General features: G+C 42.3%; 1 protein-coding gene across 1 annotated transcript; it reads right to left on the minus strand.

The window, feature by feature from the left end:
* Positions 1–297: 297 nt before the first annotated feature.
* On the minus strand, positions 298–1,998 carry LOC124692707. The gene is made up of 3 exons (XM_047226141.1): positions 1,844–1,998; positions 1,513–1,754; positions 298–891 (listed from the first exon to the last, which is right to left on the minus strand). Exons 2-3 carry the CDS (start codon positions 1,672–1,674, stop codon positions 613–615), a joined length of 441 nt encoding a protein of 146 aa, XP_047082097.1. The 5' UTR covers positions 1,675–1,754; positions 1,844–1,998; the 3' UTR covers positions 298–612.
* Between the last annotated feature and the right edge of the window lie 20,771 nt (positions 1,999–22,769).

Genomic DNA, 22,769 nt, shown 5'->3' on the forward strand with positions numbered 1-22,769 from the left:
CTCTAAAGTACTCTAATACACTGCATCTATCTGTATATTCCAATCACGAGAGAATATCCAAATACCAAAGAGGAAATGATTCCATTCAGCGCCGTAGATGAAATGATTCCATTCAGCGCCACACCAGGCCTCATTAAGCACTCACCATGTACATTAAGAGGAAGATTGAGAGTCTGCAAGCCTCAATGCACCAGGCCTCGTTAGGCACTAGGTTGAGCACGGTTAAGCAAAACAATTGAAGAAAAACACAAAGAGAACACAATCTCTTAAAGCAAAATAAGATGTAAGCATTGAATCTTAAAGCAAACTGGTAACTAAAAGAATCAAGATTTTTACAAATCGGGATAAATCCACCGGACGGTCAACTTCACCATATGCAAAACAAAATATCCATGCTCAGGAATTGAAATATCAAGCCACAGCATATAAAAATAGTCTTTTTATGAATGGCGATCAACTCCTATAGCAATACTCAACCCTAAACCCGGAACATCAATTTTCCCTCTATGCACCTCGAAATGCATCAGCCCACACTCTATGATGATTGTATAGAGATGAGGGAAGAATAAATGCACCGCTGCAGCTAAACCCCCCATCTAAAAATCATGCAAATCATGCATATAAAAACGCCAATCTATAGAAGAAAATGCTCCGGTCTCTTGACTGAAGTTGATCAGCTAATCTAGAAGCAACTGCATTGAGACCATCCCTCTCACCAATGGCGTCGGACAACTCACGCCTGGCGACTTCCAACTTGTGTTCCAGCTGATGGATTCTCCACTTTGATTCGGTCCTGGCAACCCGCATCTCCCCCTCAATGGCGGCTGTGCTCATCCTTACAAAAGCGTTGACAAAGTCCATGAGCCGTTCCTCCCAGATCCAAGTGAAACACTACATTGAAATCCAAAAAAGGTTGTCAAGATTTACAGTACATTCACTTGTGCGTTGCAGAAAAATGCGGGGCGCATAGGATTAAGCATCATAGAAACAATGTTCAGTCGTAAGGATACAAACTTTCATTCATGACGTAATGGAGCTAGAGACAAAAGATTTACAGTCAATGGACATCTCAAACCACATAGCAGTTTAAAACAAAGTTGTTGTGCTATCCGCAACAGATAGTTGCCCCCTTACAAATAAGAGCAAATACTAGCGAACATCATATTCAGATAAAGCTAGCCATCAGAGTTTGTAAAAGTTCAGTTATTTTCTCTACTCAAATGGTATCAGTAATTCAGTATAGCACTCATCATCTTGCTGAGCATGATGCATCATGACACAACATCCGAACGGTTAATCAAGGCAATGCTAAAAACCTTGATGCAGCATCAAAATATATTGCAGGATAGCATCCAAGCTTTTTCACCACCCGCCATGTAAATACCTAACTAAGCACAGATTCAACAGCACTTTTTCAGGACAACAGAAAGGCATTCATGAATTAGCAGACAAAATCACCCAATCAACAACGCACGCAAAAAGATCCAGCAGGAGAGGCCGCCTGTGACATGCCTGTCGTGGTGGGCAGAGGAGAGCTAGCACGCAGGGGTACTTCTGAAGCACATGGCTGTCGATGCAGCGTCGTCGAGGGAGCGGGCAGCGGGACAGGAAGAAGTCAACGGCGGTGCATCCGGTGGAGCTCGAGTAGTGGGGTTCGGCCAGTCGACGTACCATGCCTCCAGTTGAGCAGTGCGCCGCCGCACCACGGCGTTGACGAAGTCCATCTGGCGTTTTTCCCAGATCTGGGTGAAACACTGCAAATTGAACGATGCAAAAATAATTAGGAACGAAGAGGAAGCGAAAATCGGAGGCAGAAAAAAGGAATAGATTTAGTGGAACTCACAGAGGTAGACCGGCACTTGAAAAAAATCATTTGCAGCTGGAAAAGGGAGGAAACGGTGGGAGTTGTAGGAGCTGCCGATGATTGACGGGATGCAGCAAGTATGGTCTTGGATGTGACCACCGGGGATGCAACAGGTGGTGGTGGCCGGGGCCGCCGGCTAGAGACGGTGGTGGTCAATCGCGATGGCCAGATGCAGTGCTGACCAGGCACATCGGTGCGGCGATGCGTGGCGTTGCTGTTGGTAGCGGCGCCGGTGATGGTCAGGCTGGATCTGGCCGGGAGATCCACGTGCGTGGCCTCCGTTGCGGCAATGCGTGCCGATGCTTGTGGAATCGGCGGTGCTGGTTGGGGTTGGTGGACTGGCCGGGTTGGATCTGGCCGGGAACACTGCGCGTTATAATGTGGGCGATGGTGAGTGCTATGGGCGACAGTGGTGGTCCAGGCCTGCACCAGGTACAGATAGTGGTAGGACGACAGCGGTCCATAACAGGACTACAGTTGGACCACTAAAAAGCCATCTCTGAAATTTCCTCTTTGAATCAATGGACCACAAATGAAAAATGAGAACAATGCACAAAATTTTCATTGCTTGCACGAATCTCCGAGATGTTGTGTGGTGATAGATGCGGTCACCACGGCTACCGCACATACATATAGTTTTGTCTATATATATATAACTATTCTCGAACCCTTTCTAAACTTCCCGGTACATGGATGTGAACTTCTTTTTCCCTTAATCTGAACTTCCCGACGGACTTCAATATTGTGCAGGGCGAACTTCAGAAACTTTATTCTAGTTTGAAGTGAACTTCAGAAAATATAGCAAACTTCCGTCGCATCTGAACTTCCCGCTGCATAGCAGTGTGAACTTCTACACGGAGCGACGAGAATTCCATGTTTTGGCGGACAGTGTTTTGAGGTTTATTTTTCAACCATTTATCGGAATCGTACATATGATATACCATTGAAAAGATATGAAAATTTCGCAACTTTTTCGTGCTGAAAGTTTTTTAAAATTCCGAACAATTTGAAAGTAATTTCAAATATACAAAACAATGTTTTCGCGGATTTCTCCTGTTTCGGAGAGTTGTTTGCCCTTAATTTTTACACCACTTGTCGGATTAATACATATGATATACCATTGGAAAGATATAGAAATTGCGCACCATTTTTGTTTTGGAAGTTTTTCCAAATTTTGTACGCTTTAAAACTAATTTCGAATATACAAAAAAGTTTTCGCGGATTTCTATATATTCGTGAGGTTATTTGGATCCATTGTTTCAACCGTCTATCGGATTGATACAAATGATACCCCGTTGGAAAGTCGTTGACTAGGCACAAACTTTTGGTTTTGAACATTTTACCAAATTATTTAGGATTTAAGAGTAGATTTCAAAATGCTTGAATTGGTTTCCGCTCGTAAAAACCGAGTACCTGAACATCCCCTGTATATGAAAGTGAACTTCCAGGTTTCTATTAGTGAACTTCGTGGCTCTGTATAAGTGTTTTTAATGTTGGTTTTGTCATAGTTTTCAAACTTTTTATCCGGATGCAAATAATCCGGGTGCAAATAATATACCATTAAAAAGATATCAATTTTGTGCAACGTTTTCATGTTGATTATTTTCCAAAATTTCTTGCGATTTAGTAGCAATTTCAATTATAAAAAATTCTTGACATATTTTCTTGATAGTGGACTTCCATGCTTTACATAGTAGTAACGTTGGAATTTTTCACTATATTTGAAGCTAGACTGAGGATTTTATAATAAACTTCTGGAGTTCCACGAGTGAATTACCTGGTATTTATAGTTTGTTTTTCCATACGAATAAGACAACATTTGTGTACAAGAATGAACTTTTATACAATAGAAATGTGAACTTTCTGCATGGATCTTTTTCTCAACGACTACCCAATAAAGAAAAGTCAAATTTTCTACACAGAACTTCTCTCAAAAAAATGAACTTATGGATTAATAAAAATGACGTCCTGCTAAAAAAAGGGCAAACTTTTTAGAGGCATTCAGAGCGAACTTCCCGCCAAAAACTTCACCTAGATTAGAAGCAAACTTCTTTTGGTAGATGAAGTGAACTTCCAAACGCACATTTTATATGTCAACATCTTTTTACGAGACATCACACATACCACAATTTCAAAGACGATCTGTAAAATAGGAGGTAACACACAACGCACATAGAAAAACATCAACTCGGCCAGAGCCCAATGACTGAACTACTCATGGACTTAAAACGAACTTACACTGAAAAAGCTAGCTAACTGAACTTCACATCAACTCAGGGCAGCACACAGAGTCATGACAACAAAGAATTTCCTGATGCCCTAGGAGACAAAGCCATTGACGGCTAGACCACCACCAGGGCTCATCGTAGTCCTCTAGTCCTGCCTTTTGCATGGAGCTGACTTCCAACTACTGCTACCTTGCCTTGGAAGTCCAGCCCCCTGATTCACATAAATGGCTCAATTATAAGACATCAAATTTGTTAGGCCAAAATTAGACCACTTCAAACAAATAGAAAGATGAACCATAAAAAAATGAACTGATTTGAGACCAGAAACTTGAGCGCATATCCATGGTGTTAGAAAGTCGAAAAGCATCAGTACAAAATGAAATGTAAACGTTCTTTTATAAGCAGACTGAACTTCTACCTTTTTACGGTCTAAAACGCATCAGCACGTACATACTAGCAAGACTGAATCCCCAGTCCAGGCATAGTAAACTACCTAGCAATGGTTCTTTTTTAACAAGGTGAACTGTTGTTACTATCAGAGGGTATGTTTAGTAATAAAAGTTGACATCACAGCAAGGAAATACTGAACTTCATATCACGCATTTAGTACACATCATTTTTCATTTACACCAAAATATTAAACTTCATATTTCTTGCATTTTCTAATCCTGCTTTAGATGTCGTTGCAAATATGTAATGAATAAATTCAAAAGAGTCAATGCAAATTTAACAATTTTTGCCAAATCTGAACTCATTCACATATAGAATTATAGTTATTAACAAAGGTCATATGATTGAATCTACCTGCTATATGTCACAATCTTATGGATGAAATCAACTTGGAATGAACTTTGCAAACAATAAAACGAAGTTCGATTAAAAATTGAATTGTAAGATGGAAATAAATAACAAGTGCACTGTCTAAACTGAAACGAATGAACTTCCTAAAACTATCAATTTTACCGAGGACATTTTTCTTCTATCTTAATTTAAAAGGAATGTGAACTCCATATTTTTGGCCTAAACGAACTGCTCACAATTTAGAAGTGAACTCGCTTAGCGATGTAAGGCACACAAGCAAGTACGACCAAGAATAAAATCACATGCAGCGAGTAGCATTTTGCATAGCAGCAACCAGACATAGCGACAACCGTGCGAGGAGCAGGCTGACTCGGGCATTAACGACCCGCCGAAGCCATGGACTCCCAGGACAGCGCAGGGTGAACTCCCGTGTTGGTTACATCACGTGCTAGCTTATTCCGCATGTTGCGCCACCGTGATGAACAGGTGGCCGCCCGCCATCAATTCCAGCCTGTGTGACGACAACGAAACTAGACTTCCCAGAAAAGGGTGCCGGAGTTCACTGCCACCACACGTGGTGAAAATCTACAAAATGAAAAGTGAACTTTCTCTGTAAAAATTGAGATTCTACTTTTTATAGTCAGACACGCAACAACACAAATAAACAGTATATAAACCAGGATCGGGAGCTAAAACAAGAACTTACCCCGCAAAAAATGCTACCAGGGTATTAACAATAGTTTAAGGCCACTGCGCCTTATGCACTTACTCAAAAAAGGAAAACTTCCTGGTAATATAGAACTGAATTGTCCACGGAAAAGGTCCCAACTTTAGGCATGATTAAAAAATACACATCAATAAAATTCCCATTCATTCACTTGGAGACCAAGACCAGATGGACAAAACAAGAGAACTCGTGTAACTACAGTAGTCAACAAAAATAGATTGACTTGTCATATTGTAAATAGTGAACTTCCTCATAGGCAAGTGAGCCTAACGGATAAAATAGTGAACTTCATAACCACACTGGTTGCGGCTGCTCGCAATAACCTTAGAATAAGATCAGATAAACCATGAGTGCACCTTATTGGGATTAAGAAACAAAGCACTTGAACAATATATCAATCCAGTACTAAAAAATGGTGCTAGATCTGACAACTTAGTATAGGAAACTAAAAGAAATGAATAATTTGCGAAATCGCTCACTGGAGTTGAAATCCCATCATCCTATCGGTCCGGAGCATACCTTAAGTTTATTGTTGAAATCCCCACGGAGTATTACCAGATCATCATTCCACATATGAGATATAACATAGGAGGCTCGATCAAGTAATGCTCCTTACCTTTACAGAAAAAGCACCATAAGGACACTAGTGGACAGGTAGATGGTCAAGAGCAAAAGAAACGCTAGATAATGCTTTTATACAACAAAAACAAGATTGCTCTTTCAATAACATGCATTTTATACAAATGAAATTTATTTTATTGCAGAGTGAACTTCACTTTTACATGAAATGAACTCACTATGATCATTTAGTTTGTTTTCATAGAAGAATTGCACTGGACGGCCAAGGCACGGCTGTAATCCGGGCGGTAAACTCTACGGCACGTAGTGGACCGCCGAGGGAGCAGAAGGTGGACTCGCCGGCTGCATGCTTCTGGGCTTGTGTTTTGGAGCAGAAGGTGCAGTTGTTAATTTTTTCGTGAAATTTTCACTTTTCTGCACATTGACCAGTAGCAATGAACTGATGTTATTTTTGGCAAAAGAATATAAACCTACCTGTAATAAACTGAAACTTTTGTAGGAAAATAAAAAGGTAAAATCCCATGCATTGTTGATTGAACTGAACTTCCTATCTAATGAAATTAAACTTAACATCCAGACCACACTTTTTATATGAAAAAATGAACTTTTGTGCAAATACGAAGTGAGCTTCACGAGAATTTTCAATGAACTTCACATTTTTGCGCTTATGTGGACAAGCGAACTTGCATTTTAAATAAAAGCGAACTTCACATTTTTGTGTTTATATGGACAAGCGAACTTGCATTTTAAATAAAAGCGAACTGCACCTTTTTGTGCGTATGTGGATAAGCGAACTTGCATTTTAAATAAAAGCGAACTTCACATTTTTGTGCTTATGTGGACAAGCGAGCGTGCATTTTAAATAAAAACAAACTTGCATTTTAAATAAAAGAGAACCTCACATTTTTGTGCTTATGTGGACAAGCAAGCTTGCATTTTTTTTTTAAAAGCGAACTTGCATTTTCAATAAAAGTGAACTTCACTTTATTGTGCTTATGTGGACAAGCTAGCTTGCATTTTAAATAAAAGCGGACTTGCATTTTAAATAAAAGTGAACTTCACATTTTTCTGCTTATGTGACGAGCTTGCATTTTAAATAAAAGCTAACTTGCATTTTTTATAAAAGTGAACTTCACTTTTTTATGCTTATGTGGACAAGCGGGTTTGCAATTTTAAACAAAAGCTAACTTGCATTTTTGCTAACTGTTGGGGGCAAAATATATTTGTTCTTTCCCTCTATATCCAAGCCATGCTATGTACGGGTTCAGGTTAGTCAGAACAACCATGCAACTATGACCAGATAAAAATACTCCACCATTATGTCACTACCATGGAGTATATTTTGTACCAATTATTGTCTTCTCACGGATCAGGCGGTACTAAATTTTGCTTCTCCAGACATAGGTGTCTTCTCGTGGATCAGGGGAAGGCAGCTTTATAAATTTTCTATAAAACAGTACAACTTGAAGTTGTTTATCACTACCATGCATATCTCCCTGAAAGGTGACATTACGTCAAATTGATATTGCCTCGTTAAGACTCGGATTCAATTCTTGGCAGAGCAGGTGGGGTGAGTGATACACAGTGGAGACTGCAGCTAATTAATTTTCCCCCAAGTTGTACTGTTGTAGATACATGATATGGACCTTGGAACTGCAGTACCCACCCTTCTGAAACTAGTAATGGCTATCTCCAATAGGCAGGCTAGTCAAAAAAAGCTAGCAATTTTCTGGCCTTGCGGCCCAAGATTTTCCGATGGTAAGAACAGTTTCAACAAAAGCATGGAAGGCACCGGTAACTCAACTCTGGTTTTAAGCTCTGAATCGGCTGGACCACCGGTACCAATCTACATTAGCTGTGTGTCGTTCTCAAGATGGTGCGAACTGAATTGATAGACAGGCATGTTTCCCCCCGCACATTAGACAGAAAACAAAATCAAGACATAGCCAGAATCAATCAACAGATGTCTAGATCGGTGAGGTTCTGGCCCGATTGAACCGTAAAAGATTAACATCTAATCTTAATCATATCGCAGAGATTTACATAGAGGGGGAGGAGGTTGCAAACCGTACCAGGAAGTCCAGGATACGACGGAAGCGGGGAACGAGGGTTCGGAGAGCCGCCGTGGTGGCGCTTCGTGTGCCATCGCCGATTGCGGCCCCCCATGGGCGGGAGGATGGGCGCCGCCTACCGGGACGGCTATCCGGGCCGGGGCGGTGCGGCGCGCGGGGGAGGATCCAGGCCGGGGCGGCGCTCGGGGAGGAGCCATGCCGGGGTGGCGCGCAGGGGAGGATCCAGGCTGGGGCGGCGCACGCTGAGTAGCGTGTAACGCAGTGGAGGCACGGCCCCTCCCGGCGGCGCGGTTGAGATGGGGATCCGGCTGTGTGTGGGAGGAAGACTTGGCCTATCGCCGGGATGAAGGCACGCGGTGACGCCGACTGCCTCCGGGAAGAAGGTGAGCGGGAGTTGGGAACGGCGGCGACGCCGGCCGCCGCCGGGAAGAAGGTGAGGCGGGAGTTGGGACCGGTGCTGCGACGCGGCTGCCGCCGGGAAGAAGGTGGGGCGGGAGTTGGGGACGGCCACCGGGAAGAAGCTGGGGAAGTTCACAGGGAGGAGAAGTGGGGAGGCGTCGGTGGGTTTTCTCACACGGGGTCGGTTCGAGAGCTTGTCGGTGGTTCGGCTCGGCCTGGTCTCCCCTTATATATATAGGGCTGAACTATTCTTGAACCCCCCTTAAGAGGGGTTCTAGAATACCTATTCTCGAACCCCCTGGTCCAGGCCGAGCCGAACCACCGACAAGCTCTCGAACCAACCCCGTGTGAGAAAACCCACCGACGCCTCCCCACTTCTCCTCCCTGTGAACTTCCCCAGCTTCCTCCCGGTGGCCGTCCCCAACTCCCGCCCCACCTTCTTCCCGGCGGCAGCCGCGTCGCAGACCAGTCCCAACTCCCGCCTCACCTTCTTCCCGGCGGCAGCTGGCGTCGCCGCCGTTCCCAACTCCCGCTCACCTTCTTCCCGGAGGCAGCCGGCGTCACCGCGCGCCTTCATCCCGGCGATAGGCCAAGTCTTCCTCCCACGCACAGCCGGATCCCCATCTCAACCGCGCCGCTGGGAGGGGCCGTGCCTCCACTGCGTTACACGCTACTCAGCGTGCGCCGCCCCAGCCTGGATCCTCCCCTGCGCGCCGCCCCGGCATGGCTCCTCCCCTGAGCGCCGCCCCGGCCTGGATCCTCCCCTGCGCGCCGCACCGCCCCGGCCTGGATAGCCGTCCTGGTAGGCGGCGCCCATCCTCCCAGCCATGGGGGGCCGCAATCGGCGATGGCACACGAAGCGCCACCACGGCGGCTCTCCAAACCCTCGTTCCCCGCTTCCGTCGTATCCTGGACTTCCTGGTACGGTTTGCAACCTCCTCCCCCTCTATGTAAATCTCTGCGATATGATTAAGATTAGATGTTAATCTTTTACGGTTCAATCGGGCCAGAACCTCACCGATCTAGACATCTGTTGATTGATTCTGGCTATGTCTTGATTTTGTTTTCTGTCTAATGTGCGGGGGGAAACAGGTCTGTCTATCAATTCAGTTCGCACCATCTTGAGAACGACACACAGCTAATGTAGATTGGTACCGGGGTCCAGCCGATTCGGGCTTAAAACCGAGTTGAGTTACTGGTGCCTTCCATGCTTTTGTTGAAGCTGTTCTTACCATCGGAAAATCTTGGGCCGCAAGGCCAGAAAATTGCTAGCTTTTTTTGACTAGCCTGCCTATTGGAGATAGCCATTACTAGTTTCAGAAGGGTGGGTACTGCAGTTCCAAGGTCCATATCATGTATCTACAACAGTACAACTTGGGGGAAAATTAATTAGCTGCAGTCTCCACTGTGTATCACTCACCTCACCTGCTCTGCCAAGAATTGAATCCGAGTCTTAACGAGGCAATATCAATTTGACGTAATGTCACCTTTCAGGGAGATATGCATGGTAGTGATAAACAACTTCAAGTTGTACTGGTTTTATAGAAAATTTATAAAGCTGCCTTCCCCCGATCCACGAGAAGACACCTATGTACGGAGAAGCAAAATTTAGTACCGCCGATCCGTGAGAAGACAATAATTGGTACAAAATATACTCCATGGCAGTGACATAATGGTGGAGTATTTTTATCTGGTCATAGTTGCATGGTTGTTCTGACTAACCTGAACCCAGACATAGCATGGCTTGGATATAGAGGGAAAGAACAAATATATTTTGCCCCCAACAGTTAGCAAAAATGCAAGTTAGCTTTTGTTTAAAATTGCAAACCCGCTTGTCACATAAGCATAAAAAGTGAAGTTCACTTTTATAAAAAATGCAAGTTAGCTTTTATTTAAAATGCAAGCTCGTCACATAAGCAGAAAAATGTGAAGTTCACTTTTATTTAAAATGCAAGTCCGCTTTTATTTAAAATGCAAGCTAGCTTGTCCACATAAGCACAATAAAGTGAAGTTCACTTTTATTGAAAATGCAAGTTCGCTTTTTTAAAAAAAATGCAAGCTTGCTTGTCCACATAAGCACAAAAATGTGAAGTTCTCTTTTATTTAAAATGCAAGTTTGTTTTTATTTAAAATGCACGCTCGCTTGTCCACATAAGCACAAAAATGTGAAGTTCGCTTTTATTTAAAATGCAAGTTCGCTTATCCACATACGCACAAAAAGGTGAAGTTCGCTTTTATTTAAAATGCAAGTTCGCTTGTCCATATAAACACAAAAATGTGAAGTTTGCTTTTATTTAAAATGCAAGTTCGCTTGTCCACATAAGCACAAAAATGTGAAGTTCATTGAAAAATCTCGTGAAGCTCACTTCGTATTTGCACAAAAGTTCATTTTTTCATATAAAAAGTGTGGTCTGGATGTTAAGTTTAATTTCATTAGATAGGAAGTTCAGTTCAATCAACAATGCATGGGATTTTACCTTTTTATTTTCCTACAAAAGTTCCAGTTTATTACAGGTAGGTTTATATTCTTTTGCCAAAAATAACATCAGTTCATTGCTACTGGTCAATGTGCAGAAAAGTGAAAATTTCACGAAAAAATTAACAACTGCACCTTCTGCTCCAAAACACAAGCCCAGAAGCATGCAGCGGCGAGTCCACCTTCGCTCCCTCGGCGGTCCACTACGTGCCGTAGAGTTTACCGCCGGATTACAGCCTGTGCCTTGGCCGTCCGAATGCAATTCTTCTATGAAAACAAACTAAATGATCATAGTGAGTTCATTTCATGTAAAAGTGAAGTTCACTCTGCAATAAAATAAATTTCATTTGTATAAAATGCATGTTATTGAAAGAGCAATCTTGTTTTTGTTGTATAAAAGCATTATCTAGCGTTTCTTTTGCTCTTGACCATCTACCTGTCCACTAGTGTCCTTATGGTGCTTTTTCTGTAAAGGTAAGGAGCATTACTTGATCGAGCCTCCTATGTTATATCTAATATGTGGAATGATGATCTGGTAATACTCCGTGGGGATTTCAACAATAAACTTAAGGTATGCTCCAGGACTGATAGGATTACAATCTAGCAAGCGACCTCCAAATTATTCATTTCTTTTAGTTTCCTATACTAAGTTGTCAGATCTAGCACCATTTTTTAGTACTGGATTGATATATTGTTCAAGTGCTTTGTTTCTTAATCCCAATAAGGTGCACTCATGGTTTATCTGATCTTATTCTAAGGTTATTGCGAGCAGCCGCAAACAGTGTGGTTATGAAGTTCACTATTTTATCCGTTAGGCTCACTTGCCTATGAGGAAGTTCACTATTTACAATATGACAAGTCAATCTATTTTTGTTGACTACTGTAGTTACACGAGTTCTCTTGTTTTGTCCATCTGGTCTTGGTCTCCAAGTGAATGAATGGGAATTTTATTGATGTGTATTTTTTAATCATGCCTAAAGTTGGGACCTTTTCCGTGGACAATTCAGTTCTATATTACCAGGAAGTTTTCCTTTTTTGAGTAAGTGCATAAGGCGCAGTGGCCTTAAACTATTGTTAATACCCTGGTAGCATTTTTTGCAGGGTAAGTTCTTGTTTTAGCTCCCGGTCTGGTTTATATACTTGTTTATTTGTGTCGTTGCGTGTCCGACTATAAAAAGTAGAATCTCAATTTTTACGAGAGAAAGTTCACTTTTCATTTTGTAGATTTTCACCACGTGTGGTGGCAGTGAACTCCGGCACCCTTTTCTGGGAAGTCTAGTTTCGTTGTCGTCACATAGGCTGGACTTGATGGCGGGCGGCCACCTGTTCATCACGGTGGCGCAACATGCGGAATAAGCTAGCACGTGATGTAACCAACATGGGAGTTCACCCTGCGCTGTCCTGGGAGTCCATGGCTTCGGCGGGTCGTTAATGCCCAGGTCAGCCTGCTCCTCGCACGGTTGTCGCTATGCTGGTTGCTGCTATGCAAAATGCTACTGCTGCATGTGATTTTATTCTTGGTCGTACTTGCTTGTGTGCCTTACATCGCTAAGCAGTTCACTTCTAAATTGTGAGCAGTTCGTTTAGGCCAAAAATATGGAGTTCACATTCCTTTTAAATTAAGATAGAAGAAAAAATGTCCTCGGTAAAATTGATAGTTTTAGGAAGTTCATTCGTTTCAGTTTAGACAGTGCACTTGTTATTTATTTCCATCTTACAATTCAATTTTTAATCGAACTTCTGTTTTATTGTTTGCAAAGTTCATTCCAAGTTGATTTCATCCATAAGATTGTGACATATAGCAGGTAGATTCAATCATATGACCTTTGTTAATAACTATAATTCTATATGTGAATGAGTTCAGATTTGGCAAAAATTGTTAAATTTGCATTGACTCTTTTGAATTTATTCATTACATATTTGCAACGACATCTAAAGCAGGATTAGAAAATGCAAGAAATATGAAGTTTAATATTTTGGTGTAAATGAAAAATGATGTGTACTAAATGCGTGATATGAAGTTCAGTATTTCCTTGCTGTGATGTCAACTTTTATTACTAAACATACCCTCTGATAGTAACAACAGTTCACCTTGTTAAAAAAGAACCATTGTGGGTAGTTTACTATGCCTGGACTGGGGATTCAGTCTTGCTAGTATGTACGTGCTGATGCGTTTTAGACCGTAAAAAGGTAGAAGTTCAGTCTGCTTATAAAAGAACGTTTACATTTCATTTTGTACTGATGCTTTTCGACTTTCTAACACCATGGATATGCGCTCAAGTTTCTGGTCTCAAATCAGTTCATTTTTTTATGGTTCATCTTTCTATTTGTTTGAAGTGGTCTAATTTTGGCCTAACAAATTTGATGTCTTATAATTGAGCCATTTATGTGAATCAGGGGGCTGGACTTCCAAGACAAGGTAGCAGTAGTTGGAAGTCAGCTCCATGCAAAAGGCAGGACTAGTGGACTACGATGAGCCCTGGTGGTGGTCTAGCCATCAATGGCTTTGTCTCCTAGGGCATCAGGAAATTCTTTGTTGTCATGACTCTGTGTGCTGCCCTGAGTTGATGTGAAGTTCAGTTAGCTAGCTTTTTCAGTGTAAGTTCGTTTTAAGTCCATGAGTAGTTCAGTCATTGGGCTCTGGCCGAGTTGATGTTTTTCTTTGTGCGTTGTGTGTTACCTCCTATTTTACAGATCGTCTTTGAAATTGTGGTATGTGTGATGTCTCGTAAAAAGATGTTGACATATAAAATGTGCGTTTGGAAGTTCACTTCATCTACCAAAAGAAGTTTGCTTCTAATCTTTTGGTTTTGAACATTTTGAAATCTGCTCTTAAATCCTAAATAATTTGGTAAAATGTTCAAAACCAAAAGATTAGAAGCAAACTTCTTTTGGTAGATGAAGTGAACTTCCAAACGCACATTTTATATGTCAACATCTTTTTACGAGACATCACACATACCACAATTTCAAAGACGATCTGTAAAATAGGAGGTAACACACAACGCACATAGAAAAACATCAACTCGGCCAGAGCCCAATGACTGAACTACTCATGGACTTAAAACGAACTTACACTGAAAAAGCTAGCTAACTGAACTTCACATCAACTCAGGGCAGCACACAGAGTCATGACAACAAAGAATTTCCTGATGCCCTAGGAGACAAAGCCATTGATGGCTAGACCACCACCAGGGCTCATCGTAGTCCTCTAGTCCTGCCTTTTGCATGGAGCTGACTTCCAACTACTGCTACCTTGCCTTGGAAGTCCAGCCCCCTGATTCACATAAATGGCTCAATTATAAGACATCAAATTTGTTAGGCCAAAATTAGACCACTTCAAACAAATAGAAAGATGAACCATAAAAAAATGAACTGATTTGAGACCGAAACTTGAGCGCATATCCATGGTGTTAGAAAGTCGAAAAGCATCGGTACAAAATGAAATGTAAACGTTCTTTTATAAGCGGATGAACTTCTACCTTTTTACGGTCTAAACGCATCAGCACGTACATACTAGCAAGACTGAATCCCAGATCAGAGCATAGTAAACTACCTAGCAATGGTTCTTTTTTAACAAGGTGAACTGTTGTTACTATCGAGGGTATGTTTAGTAATAAAAGTTGACATCACGAACAAGGAAATACCGAACTTCATATCACGCATTTAGTACACATCATTTTTCATTTACACCAAAATATTAAACTTCATATTTCTTGCATTTTCTAATCCTGCTTTAGATGTCGTTGCAAATATGTAATGAATAAATTCAAAAGAGTCAATGCAAATTTAACAATTTTTGCCAAATCTGAACTCATTCACATATAGAATTATAGTTATTAACAAAGGTCATATGATTGAATCTACCTGCTATATGTCACAATCTTATGGATGAAATCAACTTGGAATGAACTTTGCAAACAATAAAACGAAGTTCGATTAAAAATTGAATTGTAAGATGGAAATAAATAACAAGTGCACTGTCTAAACTGAAACGAATGAACTTCCTAAAACTATCAATTTTACCGAGGACATTTTTCTTCTATCTTAATTTAAAAGGAATGTGAACTCCATATTTTTGGCCTAAACGAACTGCTCACAATTTAGAAGTGAACTGCTTAGCGATGTAAGGCACACAAGCAAGTACGACCAAGAATAAAATCACATGCGACGAGTAGCATTTTGCATAGCGAGCAACCGAACATAGCGACAACCGTGCGAGGAGCAGGCTGACCTGGGCATTAACGACCCGCCGAAGCCATGGACTCCCAGGACAGCGCAGGGTGAACTCCCGTGTTGGTTACATCACGTGCTAGCTTATTCCGCATGTTGCGCCACCGTGATGAACAGGTGGCCGCCCGCCATCAATTCCAGCCTGTGTGACGACAACGAAACTAGACTTCCCAGAAAAGGGTGCCGGAGTTCACTGCCACCACACGTGGTGAAAATCTACAAAATGAAAAGTGAACTTTCTCTGTAAAAATTGAGATTCTACTTTTTATAGTCAGACACGCAACAACACAAATAAACGAGTATATAAACCAGGATCGGGGAGCTAAAACAAGAACTTACCCTGCAAAAAATGCTACCGGGGTATTAACAATAGTTTAAGGCCACTGCGCCTTATGCACTTACTCAAAAAGGAAAGCTTCCTGGTAATATAGAACTGAATTGTCCACGGAAAAGGTCCCAACTTTAGGCATGATTAAAAAATACACATCAATAAAATTCCCATTCATTCACTTGGAGACCAAGACCAGATGGACAAAACAAGAGAACTCGTGTAACTACGGTAGTCAACAAAAATAGATTGACTTGTCATATTGTAAATAGTGAACTTCCTCATAGGCAAGTGAGCCTAACGGATAAAATAGTGAACTTCATAACCACACTGGTTGCGGCTGCTCGCAATAACCTTAGAATAAGATCAGATAAACCATGAGTGCACCTTATTGGGATTAAGAAACAAAGCACTTGAACAATATATCAATCCAGTACTAAAAAATGGTGCTAGATCTGACAACTTAGTATAGGAAACTAAAAGAAATGAATAATTGCGAAATCCCCACGGAGTTGAAATCCCATCAGTCCTATCAGTCCTGGAGCATACCTTAAGTTTATTGTTGAAATCCCCACGGAGTATTACCAGATCATCATTCCACATATGAGATATAACATAGGAGGCTCGATCAAGTAATGCTCCTTACCTTTACAGAAAAAGCACCATAAGGACACTAGTGGACAGGTAGATGGTCAAGAGCAAAAGAAACGCTAGATAATGCTTTTATACAACAAAAACAAGATTGCTCTTTCAATAACATGCATTTTATACAAATGAAATTTATTTTATTGCGAGTGAACTTCACTTTTACATGAAATGAACTCACTATGATCATTTAGTTTGTTTTCATAGAAGAATTGCCTTTGGACGGCCAAGGCACGGCTGTAATCCGGGCGGTAAACTCTACGGCACGTAGTGGACCGCCGAGGGAGCGAAGGTGGACTCGCCGGCTGCATGCTCCAGGCTTGTGTTTTGGAGCAGAAGGTGCGGTTGTTAATTTTTTTCGTGAAATTTTCACTTTTACGCACATTGACCGAGTAGCAATGAGCTGATGTTATTTTTGGCAAAAGAATATAAACCTACCCGTAATAAACTGAAACTTTTGTAGGAAAATAAAAAGGTAAAATCCCATGCATTGTTGATTGAACTGAACTTCCTATCTAATGAAATTAAACTTAACATCCGGACCACACTTTTTATATGAAAAAATGAACTTTTGTGCAAATACGAAGTGAGCTTCACGAGAATTTTCAATGAACTTCACATTTTTGCGCTTATGTGGACAAGCGAACTTGCATTTTAAATAAAAGCGAACTTCACATTTTTGTGTTTATATGGACAAGCGAACTTGCATTTTAAATAAAAGCGAACTGCACCTTTTTGTGCGTATGTGGATAAGCGAACTTGCATTTTAAATAAAAGCGAACTTCACATTTTTGTGCTTATGTGGACAAGCGAGCGTGCATTTTAAATAAAAACAAACTTGCATTTTAAATAAAAGAGAACCTCACATTTTTGTGCTTATGTGGACAAGCAAGCTTGCATTTTTTTTTTAAAAGCGAACTTGCATTTTCAATAAAAGTGAACTTCACTTTATTGTGCTTATGTGGACAAGCTAGCTTGCATTTTAAATAAAAGCGGACTTGCATTTTAAATAAAAGTGAACTTCACATTTTTACGCTTATGTGACGAGCTTGCATTTTAAATAAAAGCTAACTTGCATTTTTTATAAAAGTGAACTTCACTTTTTTATGCTTATGTGGACAAGCGGGTTTGCAATTTTAAACAAAAGCTAACTTGCATTTTTGCTAACTGTTGGGGGCAAAATATATTTGTTCTTTCCCTCTATATCCAAGCCATGCTATGTCTGGGTTCAGGTTAGTCAGAACAACCATGCAACTATGACCAGATAAAAATACTCCACCATTATGTCACTACCATGGAGTATATTTTGTACCAATTATTGTCTTCTCACGGATCAGGCGGTACTAAATTTTGCTTCTCCAGACATAGGTGTCTTCTCGTGGATCAGGGGAAGGCAGCTTTATAAATTTTCTATAAAACAGTACAACTTGAAGTTGTTTATCACTACCATGCATATCTCCCTGAAAGGTGACATTACGTCAAATTGATATTGCCTCGTTAAGACTCGGATTCAATTCTTGGCAGAGCAGGTGAGGTGAGTGATACACAGTGGAGACTGCAGCTAATTAATTTTCCCCCAAGTTGTACTGTTGTAGATACATGATATGGACCTTGGAACTGCAGTACCCACCCTTCTGAAACTAGTAATGGCTATCTCCAATAGGCAGGCTAGTCAAAAAAAGCTAGCAATTTTCTGGCCTTGCGGCCCAAGATTTTCCGATGGTAAGAACAGTTTCAACAAAAGCATGGAAGGCACCAGTAACTCAACTCTGGTTTTAAGCCTGAATCGGCTGGACCCTGGTACCAATCTACATTAGCTGTGTGTCGTTCTCAAGATGGTGCGAACTGAATTGATAGACAGACCTGTTTCCCCCCGCACATTAGACAGAAAACAAAATCAAGACATAGCCAGAATCAATCAACAGATGTCTAGATCGGTGAGGTTACGGCCCGATTGAACCGTAAAAGATTAACATCTAATCTTAATCATATCGCAGAGATTTACATAGAGGGGGAGGAGGTTGCAAACCGTACCAGGAAGTCCAGGATACGACGGAAGCGGGGAACGAGGGTTCGGAGAGCCGCCGTGGTGGCGCTTCGTGTGCCATCGCCGATTGCGGCCCCCCATGGCTGGGAGGATGGGCGCCGCCTACCAGGACGGCTATCCAGGCCGGGGCGGTGCGGCGCGCAGGGGAGGATCCAGGCTGGGGCGGCGCTCAGGGGAGGAGCCATGCCGGGGTGGCGCGCAGGGGAGGATCCAGGCTGGGGCGGCGCACGCTGAGTAGCGTGTAACGCAGTGGAGGCACGGCCCCTCCCGGCGGCGCGGTTGAGATGGGGATCCGGCTGTGTGTGGGAGGAAGACTTGGCCTATCGCCGGGATGAAGGCACGCGGTGACGCCGACTGCCTCCGGGAAGAAGGTGAGCGGGAGTTGGGAACGGCGGCGACGCCAGCTGCCACCGGGAAGAAGGTGAGGCGGGAGTTGGGACTGGTCTGCGACGCGGCTGCCGCCGGGAAGAAGGTGGGGCGGGAGTTGGGGACGGCCACCGGGAAGAAGCTGGGGAAGTTCACAGGGAGGAGAAGTGGGGAGGCGTCGGTGGGTTTTCTCACACGGGGTCGGTTCGAGAGCTTGTCGGTGGTTCGGCTCGGCCTGGACCAGGGGGTTCGAGAATACGTATTCTAGAACCCCTCTTAAGGGGGGTTCAAGAATAGTTCAGCCCTATATATATATATAGAGCCCAACTATTCTCGAACCCCCCTTAAAAGGGGTTCTAGAATAGCTATTCTACAACCCCCTAAAGACCTTCTACCGAACCCGACCCACCTTTCCCGAATCGGAGAGAAAACCCACGAAACCCACTCGTCCCACCGACTGAACTCCCGCTGTCCCGCACGGCTTCCACCGACGGTGCCGCCCGCCCCCTGCCCCCAACTCCCGCCTTGCTTCTTCTCCGTCGCCTATCCCCCACCATCTACCCCGTTCTGGATCGGCCGGCCACCTGAGCCCCTTCCCTGCGGCAGATCCTTCACCGCCCTCCCCCAACCTCCTGAGCGCCGCCCGCAGCCGCCCTCCCCCAACCTCCTGCGAGCTGCCGGCTGCCGCCCACCCACAACCTCCTTCGCCGGCGCCGCGCTGCCCCGCCACACCTTCTTCCTTCGCCGACGGCCCGCCGTCCCGCCACACTGTCTTCCTTAGCCGGCGCCCAACCTCGTCACCTCCCCTGCGGCGCCCCACCTCCTTGAGCACCGGCGGCGCCTCCGCACCTCCACTTCTTCCCGAATAGTGGCGGCGCCTCCACTTGCGTCCTGGGCGGTCGGCGGCAATCTGCACCTCGACCTCCATCCCGGATGGTCACGGTCACGGTGGCCAGTTTAGCTCTGAATCTCCCCGAGCGCTGCTCCGAATCTCCCCAAGTACCGGTCTGAACCTGCCCCAATTAAACCTCTCACCGCGAGGTAGACTTCCGGCGGCCGCAGACATGGATTTCCAACCACCGTGAGTATGTACTTGTCCTCATTGGCTCGTATTCTACCGTTGTCCCCTGCAAAGCTATGTGTTTTTCTCCTGCTGCTGCATCCTCCTGTGTGTATGTATTGCTGAAGCTGCTAAATCCAATCCCTGGTGTAAGGGAAGTGCATCTCTAAGTTTGTTGCCTACTATATTATTACAGTTTAGCAAATTTAATTGGCTACTAAAAGAGAGTAAAATCAGTGAAGATCTATTGCTATGTATTTTTTGCTTTGATTGATTTGCTGGTTGGTTGGTAGTTGTTGGTAAATACCTGGTGTTTGTTGTGTATAGAAGTTCATTCTTTAACTCTCGGGCAGTTCACCATAGAAAAAACTAAAGTGAAGTTTTCTATCCAGAAACTTTAGAGTAGAAATTCTAAGTTCTATTTTATTCTATTATTTCAGTTTTTGAAGTTCACGGATAGAAAAATGTGAAGTTCACCTAGACATGATTGTAACGTTCAGAGATAGCCTAGCCTATGTCAAGTTTGGATGGTGCTGCCCTTGTTTGTTTTTTGCATCTGTATAGCTGTCTTCAGTTGTAATTTGAAGCCATCAAAATAATTCCTAGTTCATTATATTGGTTTGGCAGAACTGGACGATCATTATGAAATTTAACATTAGAATTTTCAGAAAAAATTCAGGATGTTCATTTTTTCATGAATTTGTTCCGCTCTTGAAAGTGCATTTCTTATATATGGGGAGTGCTGATGTGAACTGCTTCTGCCGATTGGGTTCTGCTATTTTCTACTATCTTTTCCTTGTCAAATTTCCTTGCGAATAGTTGAAAAAAAGTACATGAAGTACATTGTTAAAGTTCAGTAGGTAAGCTCGAGAAGTTTAGCTTGTATGCATGTGAGGTTTACTTATAAGGTTCACTTTTCTTGTCTGCAAGGTTCACTACAGAGTTTGTCTGCAAGGTTCACTACAGAGTTTGCAAGGTTCACTACAGAGTTTGTCCGCAGTCAGATGAATTGTGCTGGTTCACACGAACTACAGTACTGACCTAGTTTCTCATTGTTGTGCTGCTTCTGAACCACTGCTGTTTATGATTGAGGTAGTTTGTTTACCCTTCTTAGCATTTTGTTTGGGCAAACGATTGGACGATTCCAACACACAAAATGTAATTTCAGAAGTTCTGTACCCCATCTCGTCAAGATCATTATGCCTATTAACTTAGAAAAGGTAAACAATAGGAAGTCCACTTATTAAGTGGCATATGATTATTTACCCAAGTCCACTATAAAAAACTTTTGAGTTTGATGTGTAAAACAATTAAAGTTCACTTTTTGTTTTGTAGAGTTTGATGTGTTAAACCAAAGTAGCAGTTCACTATATTCAGTTTCTGAAGTTCATTTTAGTTCTGAACATTTATCTTATGTCATCAGTTAACTATATAGAGTGTTTCAGTTAGTCGTACCAGGTCTTACATTTTGTTTTCAGTTAGTGGCATGTTAAGCGAAGTAGGCTGTGTTGTCTGCCAAGACAGTACTAATAGTATTATGATCTTACGTGGATGTTGGATGCTAGCACTGTAGGTAGTTGATTTGCATGGTCTACAGGTTGCGAGTTATATATCCTCTACCGCGCGTCGTCTGGTTAACCACCAGAGCAACCCGGTGCAAAAAATTTCAATTCACCCACGAGGAAAAAGTTCAATTTTGTTGTCACGAGGTTCACTATTTTGAAAACCTGAAGTTCGCATCTTGTTCAAAAAAGATAGAAGAAAAAATGACCTCTATGAAGTTCATTCGTTCAATTTAGAGAGTGCACTTGTTTATTTACTTCCATCTGAAAATTTAAATTTTTAATCTAAGTTCGATTGTAGTGTTGGCAAAGTTCATTTGAAGTTAACTTCGTCCCTAAAAGATTGAAGAACACTCTGCAAGTTAACTTCGTACCTAAAAAATGAGTTACTATATTAAAAGCTGCTCTTAAAAATGATTTGCAACTTTCATTTCACGGAGTTCACAACTCCAACTCAGGAAGTTAACATACATTGATATGTGGGAATAGTAGTTCCTCTAATATGTCGTAAATTAGTAACTTCTTTTGTTGATTTATCTCAGTTTGAGATTAAGTACCGTAACTTCTTTTGTTAATTTATCTCAGTACAACAGTGTTTTAATTGATGTATGGAGAAGATTACTGTTTGTAGAGTTGTAGATTCATGATATGTGTTCTTTGACCGGCTACACATGAAGTTCACTAAATTAAACATTCGAAGTCCACTTTGCAATTTTTAAGCCGATAAGATTTGTGGGATTCTTTTTCGAAGTTCACATTATTTCATTAGCGCAGTACACCTTTTTTTCATGTGAAGCTCGCTTCTTTTTTAATAGGACTTAACTACCATAACAGTGCCCACAAGCAGCATGGCAACAAGCTGGGTGTTCTTGCGGCTACCTCCCGCTGTTGTTATTGCAAGTGCAATTCAGGCTCTTCATTTCATTTGGATGAAGCAACCGAACACAAGTGCACAACCGGAATAAAGATGTGGAGATGAAGAACTCATTTTTTCTAATCCATGGAGTTCATTTCTCCTAAATTTTGAAGTTCACATCTCCTGCTAATTGGAGCTAAGTAATTCAGTTCCCCTCACTTCTTATTCCCAGCACATATTGTTCACATGCTTGTGAATTCGTAAAAGTACTATGATTTATGATGTAGAAAGAAAAAGAAGCTCATATTGTTCACATGGCAAGTTTGTATTTTATTTCCAGGAGTTCTTTTTGTCTGCTTGGTAGTTTAAACAAAAAAGAAGGCGAGAAAGTTTACTTTTATTTGCCTGAGAAGTTCAGTTTATCTGCCATGCTTGTGAATTTGAGTTGATGTTGCACTCCAATGATATGATCAATAAACGTAAATTCTTAATGAGATGCTGTTATCACCAGAATTTGACCAAGTCG

This window comes from Lolium rigidum, chromosome 1 (assembly GCF_022539505.1).
Source record: "Lolium rigidum isolate FL_2022 chromosome 1, APGP_CSIRO_Lrig_0.1, whole genome shotgun sequence".
Classification (NCBI taxonomy): Eukaryota; Viridiplantae; Streptophyta; class Magnoliopsida; order Poales; family Poaceae; genus Lolium; species Lolium rigidum.